A 13,565-nucleotide genomic window follows, 5' to 3' on the forward strand; every position below is an offset into this window, starting at 1 on the left:
GGGGGCTCCTATACTGTCCCTCACACTAGGGGACCCCAAGCTATTCCTAACCTCTGGATTACCCCTGAAGATGGAGATGCCGGAGTCTCGTGCATTACTAGTCTACTGACTAGATCTAATCTGTAATCCCCAAGGGAAGGAAGGGGCAGGATTATGATGGAAATACAGATTAAGGCCCCCTTCACACGTCTGTGAAAAACACGCACGTGTGTTACGGGTAGTTTTTCGGGTCCGTGTCCCGTTTTTGTGTCCGTTTTTATGGTCCGTGTGGCATCTGTGTGAATTGCGTATGCTAGCCGTGTTTGTGTGTAGAATGTCCGTGTGTGCGTGTGGAATGAACGTGTATGTGTACGAGGAATGTCCGTGTGTGTGATGCACAATGTCGTTCATAAATGTCGGCTGACAGCAGACAGAGTTGCGCGATGAGAATGAACTCGGGTGAACTTCACCCAATTTCATCCTCATACCGCGGCTCTGTCTGTGTCGAGTACTGATTAGCGATCACCTGTGAAGGATTCACCGGTGACCGCTAATCCCCCGAGTGACTGAAGTTTCCCCCCCTCTCATACTCACCGATCCCCGATCACCGGCGCGGCGCTGCACGGCGTTCACACTGCTGTGGCGGCTTTTACTATTTTGAAAAAGCCGGCCGCTCATTAAACAATCTCGTATTCCCTGCTTTCCCCGCCCACCGGCGCCTATGATTGGTTGCAGTGAGACACGCCCCCACGCTGAGTAACAGATGTCTCACTGCAGCCAATCACAGCAGCCAGTGGCCGTGTCTATACTGTGCATTGAAATAAATAAATAATTTAAAAAAACGGCGTGCGGTCCCCCCAATTTTAATGCCAGCCAGATAAAGCCATACGGCTGAAGGCTGGTATTCTCAGGATGGGGAGCGCCACGTTATGGGGAGCCCCCCACCCTAACAATATCAGTCAGCAGCCGCCCAGAATTGCCGCATACATTAGATGCGACAGTTCTGGGACTGTACCCGGCTCTTCCTGATTTGCCCTGGTGCTTTGGCAAATCGGGGTAATAAAAAGTTAATGGCAGCCCATAGCTGCCACTAAATCCTAGATTAATCATGTCAGGCATCTCCACGAGATACCTTTCATGATTAATCTGTAAGTTACAGTAAATAAACACACACCAGAAAAAATCCTTTATTAGAAATAAAAAACACAAACATATACCCTGGTTCACCAATTTAATCAGCCCGAAAAAGCCCTCCATGTCCGGCGTAATCCAGAATGGTCCAGCGTCGCTTCCAGCTCTGCTGCATGAAGGTGACCGGAGCAGCAGAAGACACCGCCGCTCCTGTCAGCTCCACGCGGCAAATGAAGACAGCTGCGCGATCAGCTGTGCTGTCACTGAGGTTACCCGCGGCCACCGCTGGATCCAGTGACAGCGGGTAACCTCAGTGACAGCTGAGCTGATCGCGCTACTCACCTCAGTTGCTGCGTGGAGCTGACAGGAGCGGCGGTGTCTGCTGCAGCTTCTGTCACCTTCATGCAGCAGAGCTGGAAGCGACGCTGGACCATCCTGGATTATGCCGGACATGGAGGGCTTTTTCTGGCTTATTAAAGTGGTGACGAGGGAATTTGTTAGTGTTTTTTTTATTTCTAATAAAGGATTTTTTCAGGTGTGTGTGTGTTTATTTACTGTAACTTACAGATTAATCATAAAAGGAATCTCGGGGAGACACCTGACATGATTAATCTAGGATTTAGTGGCAGCTATGGGCTGCCATTAACTCCTTATTACCCCGATTTGCCAAAGCACCAAGGAAAATCGGGAAGAGCCGGGTACAGTCCCAGAACTGTCGCATCTAATGTATGCGGCAATTCTGGGCGGCTGCTGACTGATATTGTTAGGCTGGGGGGCTCCCCATAACGTGGGGCTCCCCATCCTGAGAATACCAGCCTTCAGCCGTATGGCTTTATCTAAGCAAGCATTGTTGACCTTAGGGAGATCAACATATCCACTGCGGAGACACCATCACGTGTTTCTCAACGCAGTGATTCTAGAGCAACGCCCCCTGGGAAGAATGCAAATAAGAAAGCCGCGGAGACACCATCACGTGTTTCTCAACGCTGCCAGGAAACTAGCCAGGTCTTTCACCGGGAAGGAACAACCACGGGAAGGGCAGTCTCCAATCAAGGAGACCACCTATACCAAACATGGTATCCATCCACACCATTTGCATTCTTCCCAGGGGGCGTTGCTCTAGAATCACTGCGTTGAGAAACACGTGATGGTGTCTCCGCAGTGGATATGTTGATCTCCCTAAGGTCAACAATGCTTGCTTAAGTAGTCTTTTACTAGGCATTGCCCCCACTAGCCAGATTCCTACTCCACACTGATGAGGGGCAAATACCCCGAAACGGCTGTCTGTGGATGGATACCATGTTTGGTATAGGTGGTCTCCTTGACTGGAGACTGCCCTTCCCGTGGTTGTTCCTTCCCGGTGAAAGACCTGGCTAGTTTCCTGGCAGCGTTGAGAAACACGTGATGGTGTCTCCGCGGCTTTCTTATTTGCATTCTTCCCAGGGGGCGTTGCTCTAGAATCACTGCGTTGAGAAACACGTGATGGTGTCTCCGCAGTGGATATGTTGATCTCCCTAAGGTCAACAATGCTTGCTTAAGTAGTCTTTTACTAGGCATTGCCCCCACTAGCCAGATTCCTACTCCACACTGATGAGGGGCAAATACCCCGAAACGGCTGTCTGTGGATGGATACCATGTTTGGTATAGGTGGTCTCCTTGACTGGAGACTGCCCTTCCCGTGGTTGTTCCTTCCCGGTGAAAGACCTGGCTAGTTTCCTGGCAGCGTTGAGAAACACGTGATGGTGTCTCCGCGGCTTTCTTATTTGTATGGCTTTATCTGGCTGGCATTAAAATTGGGGGGGACCGCACGCCATTTTTTTTAATTATATATTTATTTATTTCAATGCACAGTATAGACACGGCCACCGGCTGCTGTGATTGGGTGCAGTGAGACACCTGTCACTCAGCGTGGGGGCGTGTCTCACTGCAACCAATCATAGGCACCGGTGGGCGGGGAAAGCAGGGAATACGAGATTGTTTAATGAGCGGCCGGCTTTTTCAAAATAGTAAAAGCCGCCGGAGCAGTGTGAACGCCGTGCAGCGCCGGGGATCGGGGAACGGTGAGTATGAGAGAGGGGGGAAACTGACCGACAGACTGTGAGAGAGGGACAGACAGACAGAGAGAGAGACCGACGGACTCAGGGAGATCGACCGACATAGACAGAAATAGAAAGAATGGCCGACATCGCTAGAAAAGAAAACACCAAACGGACACGGACTATAGGTAGATGCATACGTGTTTACTAACGTGTCTGCACATACCCATAGACTTTCATTGTGTCCACGTGTGCGTGCTCCGTGCAGATAACGGACATGCATCCGTGCAAAACGGAAACACATACGGATCACGGACACGCACACACGGACATAATGAAATAACGCACGTGTGACCACAATCATAGATTAACATTGGTGCATGTTTGTCCGTGTCTCCGGTATATACGGAAACGGAACAAACACGCACGTGTTTCACGGACGTGTGAAGGGGGCCTAAGACAGATGGGAATCATTGCAAATTCACAAAAATAAACAGTGAGAGGCTAAGGAGAAAAGCAAGAGCAGGAAGGCAGCAACAATAATGACAACAAGGGTTAACACAACAACAGCTCACAGTAATAATGCACAAAACACCCATAAATCTGGATCACAAAACCTCACCAGGTCAGTATAGGTAAACTATAGCTGGCATTAATGAAATAGTCCAGCCAGCATATACAGAACGGGAGCAAACAATACTTTCTCCTCTACAGCATGTGATCACAGACATTAACAAGCAGCCCAGCACAGAATAACTCTTACTAGCCTGCCCAAGCCTGTGGTTTGATGCCTGCGTCTCCCTGCGCTGCTCACAGACAGTAGAGAAATTAACATGCAAAGTACCAGAGTCTATCATTTCAACAGATCCTGACGCTGCCATGACAGTTGGCAAAACCTGCAAACATCTCCTTGAAACATTGATCCACAACATAGACAATTTCAAAGAGGTTTTTTTCGAAGATGAAAATAAAATAAAGACAGATGTTGAAAACTCAACTGGTTTGTCTGAGACTGTAATGCTGATGGCCTATCCTAAAGCCTGCTTTACACGAGTCGAACTATCGTGCGATAGCACGAGCGATCGTACCCGCCCCCGTCGTTTTTGCGTAACGGGAAAATCGCTGCCCGTGGCGCACAAACTCGTTTAACCCCGTCACACGCACTTACCTTCCGGATGACCTCACTGTGGTCGACGAATGTCCACTTCCTGAAGTGGGAGGAACGTTCGGCGTCATAGCGACGTCACACGGCAGCCGGCTAATAGAAGCGGAGGGGTGGAGATGAGCGGGATGTAAACATCCCGCCCACCTCCTTCCTTCCATTAAGCCGGCGGGTGCCGTAGGACGCAGGTAAGCTGTGTTCATTGTTCCCGTGGTGTCACACGGAGCAACGTGTGATGCCACAGAAACGATGAACAACCTGCACCCATGAAAATAAACGATATTATGAAAGTTAACGACGAGTACATGACTCACGATTTGTGAGCGATACTGCGTCGCTCGGAAGTGACACACAAGACAACATAGTGCGCTATGCCGGATGTGCGTCACGAAAACCGTGACCCCGACGACATATCGCATTATATATCGTCTCGTGTAAAGCCCGCATTAGGCTTTGTAACCAAAGCAGGTAGCAGGGTCTTGCAGCCTGTTCAGATAAGCATAAGGGTTCAAATTCATCAAGACCGGTGATGTGCACTGAAAAATGACGTCAGGGACTGGAGTGAGATTTCTGGCATAGGAAACATTGCAGTTTGTTATGAATTAGAGAAGCGGTGGCATCACACCCTTGTTCTGGCCAAGTTCTGCCCATTTTGGCAAAGCTGGTTAAAATTGGCATGAACACACACACACACACACACACACCAGCCTTTGGTCACATGATGTGATGTAAAAAAGGTCCTTAAGCAGTCCTATAATTGGCATATAAACACTGGGGCCACTAGGATTATGGGGGCCCTGTGAAATTGTCCAGTTTGCTCTCACTTTCCCCTAATACCAGTCCGGCATGCCAGCCTGTGTCCTGTTCAGTTCATTTAGACTCCTGCAATTAAGATACCTTTGGTTACATCATGTCACATGACTTTGAAATCATCAAAGGTCCTTAAACAATCAACCTTAGAATACAACTGATGGAGTCCATAAGAGAGTGGGGTTCCTCAGAAATTGAGCAATTTGATTCCTCCCAACTCCTGACTGTAACTAGGGCTTATTCTTGGAGTAGGGCTTATATTTCAAGCATTCTCGAAAAATCCCATAAAATCATGTTATTTTCGGTGTAGGTCTTATTTTAAGGGAAACAGGGTATTCATGAACACTCTGCAGGTCTTTGAGTTGCCTTCATAATCATAGTATCATAGTATCATAGTTTTTAAGGTTGAAGGGAGACTCTAAGTCCATCTAGTTCAACCCGTAGCCTAACATGTTGATCCAGAGGAAGGCAAAAAACCCCCCAATGTGGCAAACAAGTTCCAATGGGGAAAAAATTTCCTTCCTGACTCCACATCCGGCAATCAGACTAGTTCCCTGGATCAATACCCTGTCATAAAATCTAATATACATAACTGGTAATATTAAATTTTTCAAGAAAGGCATCCAGGCTCTGCTTAAATGTTAGTAGTGAATCACTCATTACAACATCATGCGGCAGAGAGTTCCATAGTCTCACTGCTCGTACAGTAAAGAATCCTCGTCTGTGATTATGATTAAATCTTCTTTCCTCAAGACGTAGCGGATGCCCCCGTGTTCCAGTCGCAGGCCTAGGTGTAAAAAGATCTTTGGAAAGGTCTCTGTACTGTCCCCTCATATATTTATACATTGTGATTAGATCCCCCCTAAGCCTTCGTTTTTCCAAACTAAATAACCCCAAGTTTAATAACCTGTCTTGGTATTGCAGCCCACCCATTCCTCTAATAATCTTGGTGGCTCTTCTCTGCACCCTCTCCAGTTCAGCTATGTCCTTCTTATATATCGGTGACCAGAATTGTACACAGTATTCTAAGTGCGGTCGCACTAGTGACTTGTACAGAGGTAGAACTATATTTTTTTCATGAACACTTATACCTCTTTTAATACATCCCATTATTTTATTAGCCCTGGCAGCAGTTGCCTGACACTGTCCACTAAAGTGAAGTTTACCATCCACCCATACACCCAAGTCTTTTTCTGTGTCTGTTTTACCCAGTGTTCTACAATTAAGTACATAATCATAAATGTTATTTCCTCTACCCAAGTGCATGACCTTACATTTATCTACATTAAACTTCAATTGCCACTTCTCAGCCCAATCCTCCAATTTACATAAATCTCCCTGTAATATAAAATTATCCTCCTCTGTATTGATTACCCTGCAGAGTTTAGTATCATCTGCAAATATTGAAATTCTACTCCGCATGCCCCCAACAAGGTCATTTATAAATATGTTGAAAAGAAGCGGGCCCAATACTGACCCCTGCGGTACCCCACTATGAACTGAGACCCAGTCCGAGTACGTACCATTAATAACCACCCTTTGTTTCCTATCACTTAGCCAGTTTTTAACCCAGTTACACATATTTTCCCCTATCCCCATTATTCTCATTTTATGTACCAACCTTTTGTGTGGCACCGTATCAAAAGCTTTTGAAAAGTCCATATACACAACATCCACTGCATTTCCCTGGTCCAGGCTTGAACTTACCTCTTCATAGAAGCTGATCAAATTAGTTTGACAGGATCGATCCCTCATAAACCCATGTTGATACTCTGTCATAAGGTTATTTTTCTTGAGATACTCCAGTATAGCATCTCTCAAGAAACCCTCAAGGATTTTACCAACCGTAGAGGTTAAACTTACCGGCCTATAATTTCCCGGCTCAGTTTTTGTCCCCTTTTTGAATATTGGCACCACATTTGCTATGCGCCAGTCCTGCGGTACCGACCCTGTTATTAAGGAATCTGAGAAGATTAAAAATAATGGTCTATCTATCACAGAACTCAATTCCTGTAGTACTCTGGGGTGTATGCCATCCGGGCCCGGAGATTTGTCAACCTTAGTGATTTCGAGGCGGCGGCGTACTTCCTGCTGGGTTAAGCAGGTAATATTCAAGGGTGAATTTATGGTATCACTGGTCATGTCATCTGCCATGGCATTTTCTTGTATAAAAACCGTAGAAAAAAAGTCATTCAGCAGGTTGGCTTTACCCTCATCCCCTTCCACCATTTCACCAAGACTATTTTTAAGGGGGCCAACACTATCGCTTTTCAGTTTTTTACTGTTTATGTAGTTAAAGAATATTTTAGGATTATTTTTACTTTCTCTCGCAATGAGTCTCTCTGTCTCAAACTTAGCTAACTTAATTTGCTTTTTACATATTTTATTTAATTTTCTATAATTATATAATGCCTCATCACTACCTACCCTCTTTAATTCTTTTAAGGCTTTCTGTTTTTCTTTTATTGCTTCCCTTACAGCTCTATTTAGCCATAGGGGTTTCCTCCTATTTCTAGCATGTTTGTTCCCATAGGGTATATTTTCTGCACAAGCCCTATTCAGGATGCTCATAAAAGTCTCCCATAGAGAAGACACTGGAAACAAAACAGCAGAAGAAGCAGAAGCAAAGAAAATACAGCTGAAAAAACCCAGAGCAGAAAACCTAAAAATGTAAACACAAAATTAGTGCAGAAAGTACATGAGTAGATATCTCTTACAGGATAGAGCTGGAGGAAACACATCCTGAGGAACATCGGGGTCTTCTTGTTTACAGTCCTGTGGGAGAAGAGGACGGGGACATCTCTCTGGTGTTGTCCTCTTACTGGATAGAACTGGAGGAGACACATACAGGGACTGAATTCATTCCTTACATACAGATAATTATAGGCCGTGTGTATTTAGTCCTGTCTATTACCTGGTGATGTGAGGGGCTGGGGATCCTCCATCATGACGTCCTTGTACAGATGTTTGTGTCCTTCTAAATACTCCCACTCCTCCATGGAGAAATAGACGGTGACATCCTGACACCTTATAGGAACCTGACACATACAATGATACCGTCACCCCCGATCCCTTCATAGCGTTACTGTATAATGTCCCAGCATTCCCAGCAGTGTCACCTCTCCAGTCAGCAGCTCAATCATCTTGTAGGTGAGTTCTAGGATCTTCTGGTCATTGATGTCCTCATGTATCGGGGGGTGAGGTGGAGGCCCCGTGATTGGGCTCAGGGGTCTTCCCCATCCCTCAGACACAGGGGCCTGACAGCGCTCACTAGAGGTCTTCTTCACTACTGTGTAATCCTGGTTATGGAGAGACACAGTAATAAATCTCACTCCAGACATTTCCAGAGTCCTCACCTCTCCAGTTCTGTCCATCTGTTATTCCCATAGATAAGAATGATGTAATGTGACGTCATCAGAATCTCTCACCTCTCCAGTAAGCCGGAAGAGGATCTCTAGGGTGAGGTGTAATATCCTCTCCGCCATCTTGTCCCTGTCCATATCCATCCTTGATGGGTCAATCAGGAGTATTCTCTTATATAGAAGATCTCCACTGAGAGGATCTGATATTGTAGGGACCTGAATGGGGAGAAGATGACAATGTAACATCATACAGAATCCGCTGTAATAATACAATTACTGGAGATAACCGTTCACTAGATAGGGATGATTGCCGCGCTGCCATGAGGAGTCTAGACTAACTCTGCTGACTCATTACAGTGAATGGAGCCTTTGAGGGTTTCTTCTGAATCATGTCATTTGAAGAATTACATGTAGACCTGTCATGCTAATAGGTTGAGGAGAAGGGACGTAGCCTCACTGCGCCCTGAACCAGGCTTACCCGGAGGGGCATGATTAAGTGCCTACCCAGTCCTCACCAGAGCCTCTGTAATTGGACTTTGCTGACAGTAGGCACCAGTTACCAATGTGTTCCACCAACAGGCTGTGTATCATGAGAAAGATGGGGTGGGAACCACTGCCTCTAGAGAAGAACAGGAAGGATAAACCCTGTCACTTACTCTGAGCAACCCTGAGCTCCCCGATGTCCCAAGACAGGTTCTTTCACGTCGTGCAACAATCACGTGTCTTACCTAACCAACAACCGTGTCTAGTGAGCAGGGCAGGAGGGACACTAGTCCTCCTTTATGATAATGACACAAAAGGAAAACAACAGACAAAGGAAAAAGAAACTGCATTCCCAAATAACAAGTGGTAAAAAGGGGGGATGCAAGGGGGTGTGGCCTGGCCAGAGATGTGAGAAGCAGCTAAGAAGAGAGCTCCTGGAACTGCCGATTATCCTGACATCCACTGGGCCGTGGCGAGGACAAAAATCATCCGTGCAGCAACCAGAGACCACCCTGAACTTACTGCACAGCTTGGACGGAGGTTACATGGCTGGGGGGACGAGCAGGAGGCAGAAGGAGGCGGCAACAGGAATGGAAGGTACTGCACAAAATGGTAGTGGGACACAGACACCAGCCTCCAAAGCAGCTAGAGCTGCAGCAACTCATGCAACTGAAAAACTATCTGAGTATGCCAGGGGCACAGAATGCAGGGCTCCCATGGTGCACAGGGATGAAAGAGTTAAACTGGGGAGCTCCAGGCAGCACAGCCCTCACAATGCAGTGGAGGAGGAAGGAGGAAATAGTGCAGACTCATTATTACAGCAAGGCTTGCAGGACAAGCTGGAGCTCCCTGCATCCATGCATAATAAATGTCCCCCTGAGCCTGCCACAACTTTGCAGGGTGCTGAGCCCACTCTGAAAGACGTGCTTGCAGCTATAGCTCAAAATGGCTCCACGATGACATCCCTCAGCTTCCAGATGGGCCAAATCATGGAGGAGTTATCAGGTGTGAAACAGAGCCTCCAAAAAGTGAATGACCGCATGACGGCGTCAGAGGGGAGAATCAGTGACTTAAGAGGACAAAATGTCCCAGGTTACCCGTGACTCCCACAGGCATGATCAGGAACTGTCATTCATACCTCCCAACATTTAAAGATGAGAAAGAGGGACAAAGTATGCGTCACGCCCACATCCAATCCTTTTCAGCACTGCTGATCACATTGTTTAAGGCTGCGTGCCCACGATCAGTATTTGCAGCATTTTGGATGTAGCGTGTTTTTGCTGTGTCTAAAACGCCGCATTGTACAGTACAAGCACAGTGGAGGGTTTCTAGAAATCCTGTGCTCACTGTGCTTGTTTTTTCTGCAGCAAACACTGACCTGCGGAGCGTCTTTCCAGACTGCAGCATATCAATTGTTTGCTGCAGTTGCATGCGTCCTCCGTAGGGAGAACACAGCAGCAGACCGCAGCGCACTGAACCCTGATCGTGGGCACAGGCAGCTGTGGTCTCCTGCGGAGGAGACGTGCAGCCCCGAAGGTCAGGACCCGCTGCCTCAAGGGCACAGTGAGTCCTGATCGTGGGCACAGGCATACGCACATATACGATACATATTTGAAGACAAATTCCCTAAAATACATATAAACAGACAAATCTATACACAGTCATCTGCACTGACATACATAGATATATACATCATACATATACACACATTGGAGGTAATAATATGGGGAAGTCGGGCAGCAGCCGCACTCACCTACCCCGCTTGTCTCTATCCAGCTCCTCCTCGCATGTGATCACTTGGCAACACTTTAACAGACCTAGCAACGCACAGTGCACACTGACACCGCTGTGTATGTATCACAAGGGAGGATGGGGGTTTTATATACATATATATATATATATATATATATATATATATATATATATATATATATATATATACACACACACACACACACACACACACTGTATATATGCAGTATATACAGCACAGGAGGGGCTGAGGGCTACTGTATATGCAGCACAGGAGGGGCTGGGGGCTACAGTATATACAGCACAGGAGGGGCTGGGGGCTACAGTATAGGGGGCTACAGTATATACAGCACAGGAGAGGCTGGGGCTACAATATATACAGCACAGGAGGGGCTGGGGGCTACAGTATATACAGCACAGGAGGGGCTGGGGGCATAGACAGTACTTGAGGGGCTGGGGGCTACAGTATATACAGCACAGGAGGGGCTGGGGGCTACAGTATATACAGCACAGGAGGGGCTGGGGATATAGTATATACAGCACAGGAGGGTCTTGAAGCATAGACAGTACTTGAGGGGCATACATATTAGGCCTGTTTCAGATGTCAGTGATTCTGGTATGTATGTGCTACTTTTTATACGTACCAGAATCACTGACATACGCAGACCCATTATAATCAATGGATCTGCACATACATCAGTGATTTTTCACTGACCGTGCCTCCGTGCAGCGTACATGCGTATCCGTGATTGTCGCACAGAAACATGTCTGTTTTTTTTCTGGCATCACTGATGTCCCACGGACCACACTATGGTGTGATCCGTGAAACACGTACCAGAAAAACACGGACATTTAAAATAAAAATCTTTTTCAACTCCCCTTCTCCAGCGATGCTGAGTTCGGCAGCTGCTCTCTGCTTCTTCCTGGCCGGTTCATTATGGCATGCATATTCACTTATGCAGCCAGAGCCGACCCGGAAGCAGCTGCAGAGGTGACAGAGCGGTGGCTGGATGCTGAATCGCGGGACTCTTCAGCACCACGGAGAGCAGGAGCGGGGGCAGGTGAGTATATGTCCATGTGCAATCACGGAGTACGGATCACGTATCATGGATTGCACATGGACAACCACTGTGTGCCGTGAATCACGAAGTATGAAGGAACATATGCGTGTTTAACACATCAGTGAAGAACGTCTGTGTTTTTCACTGAGGGGCATACACGTTACTAAGGGGTATACACATTACTGGGGGAAATACACTTTACTGTGGGGCATACAAATTACTGGTAGCATAGATATTACTAAGGGGCATATAGCTCTGGTGTTGGGGCTTATACAGCTCTGGGGGCACATACAGCTCCGATGGGGGGGCTGGGGGCATACAAATCTGGTGTTGGGACTGGGGGGCACACAGATCTGGTGAGGGGGGGGTGGCTGGAGGCATATAGCTCTGGTGAGGAGAGGGCTGCTGGGGCATACATATCTGGTAAGGGGGGGGCTGGGATACATATCTGGTGGGAGGGGGCTGGAGGCATACAGAGCTGGGGAGTGCTGGGGGGTAGGCTAGTTTCACACTTGCGTTGAATGGCATCCGTCACATTGCGTTGTGTAACGCATGTGACGGATGCCTTGCAAAAAGTGTGATAATAAAGGCCACGGATTCCAGTGAAATAACGCATCGCGTTAAGTTTTCTTTGGGACGAGAGAGAGAGCACCCATCATCCCTGCACACAGCCCGATATCCCCGCACACAGCCCGACATCCCCGCACACAGCCCGGCATCCCCGCACACAGCCCGGCATCCCCGCACACAGCCCGGCATCCCCGCACACAGCCCGGCATCCCCGCACACAGCCCGGCATCCCCGCACACAGCCCGGCATCCCCGCACACAGCCCGGCATCCCCGCACACAGCCCGGCATCCCCGCACACAGCCCGGCATCCCCGCACACAGCCCGGCATCCCCGCACACAGCCCCGCACACAGCCCGACATCCCCGCACACAGCCCGACATCCCCGCACACATCACCGCACACAGCCCGACATCCCCGCACACATCCCGACATCACCACACACATCACCGCACACAGCCCGGCATCCCCGCACACAGCCCCGCACACAGCCCGACATCCCCGCACACAGCCCGACATCCCCGCACACATCACCGCACACAGCCCGATATCCCCGCACACAGCCCGACATCCCCGCACACAGCCCGGCATCCCCGCACACAGCCCGGCATCCCCGCACACAGCCCGGCATCCCCGCACACAGCCCGGCATCCCCGCACACAGCCCGGCATCCCCGCACACAGCCCGGCATCCCCGCACACAGCCCGGCATCCCCGCACACAGCCCGGCATCCCCGCACACAGCCCGGCATCCCCGCACACAGCCCGGCATCCCCGCACACAGCCCGGCATCCCCGCACACAGCCCGGCATCCCCGCACACAGCCCGGCATCCCCGCACACAGCCCGGCATCCCCGCACACAGCCCGGCATCCCCGCACACAGCCCCGCACACAGCCCGACATCCCCGCACACAGCCCGACATCCCCGCACACATCACCGCACACAGCCCGACATCCCCGCACACATCCCGACATCACCACACACATCACCGCACACAGCCCGGTATCCCCGCACACAGCCCGGCATCACCGCACACATCACCGCACACAGCCCGGTATCCCCGCACACAGCCCGGCATCCCCGCACACAGCCCGACATCCCCGCACACATCACCGCACACAGCCCGGCATCCCCGCACACAGCCCGACATCCCCGCACACATCCCGACACTACAGCCCTCATCATTCCTGCACACATCCCGACACTACCGCACCCATCAT

At 49.1% G+C, this 13,565-nt stretch overlaps 1 protein-coding gene across 1 annotated transcript in view; it reads right to left on the bottom strand.

The window, feature by feature from the left end:
* LOC142313118 (uncharacterized) overlaps window positions 1-7,981 on the bottom strand; it is a 63,324-nt gene extending 55,343 nt beyond the window's left edge. Inside the window, exons 1-2 of the mRNA XM_075352103.1 lie at window positions 7,967-7,981; window positions 7,836-7,935 (exon numbers count right to left, since the gene is read on the bottom strand). Of these exons, the coding sequence (XP_075208218.1) occupies window positions 7,836-7,935; window positions 7,967-7,981 (115 nt within the window). The remainder of the gene's footprint in view (window positions 1-7,835; window positions 7,936-7,966) is intronic.
* Window positions 7,982-13,565: the final 5,584 nt, after the last annotated feature.

Source organism: Anomaloglossus baeobatrachus, chromosome 5 (genome assembly GCF_048569485.1).
Source record: "Anomaloglossus baeobatrachus isolate aAnoBae1 chromosome 5, aAnoBae1.hap1, whole genome shotgun sequence".
In the NCBI taxonomy this organism is placed as follows: Eukaryota; Metazoa; Chordata; class Amphibia; order Anura; family Aromobatidae; genus Anomaloglossus; species Anomaloglossus baeobatrachus.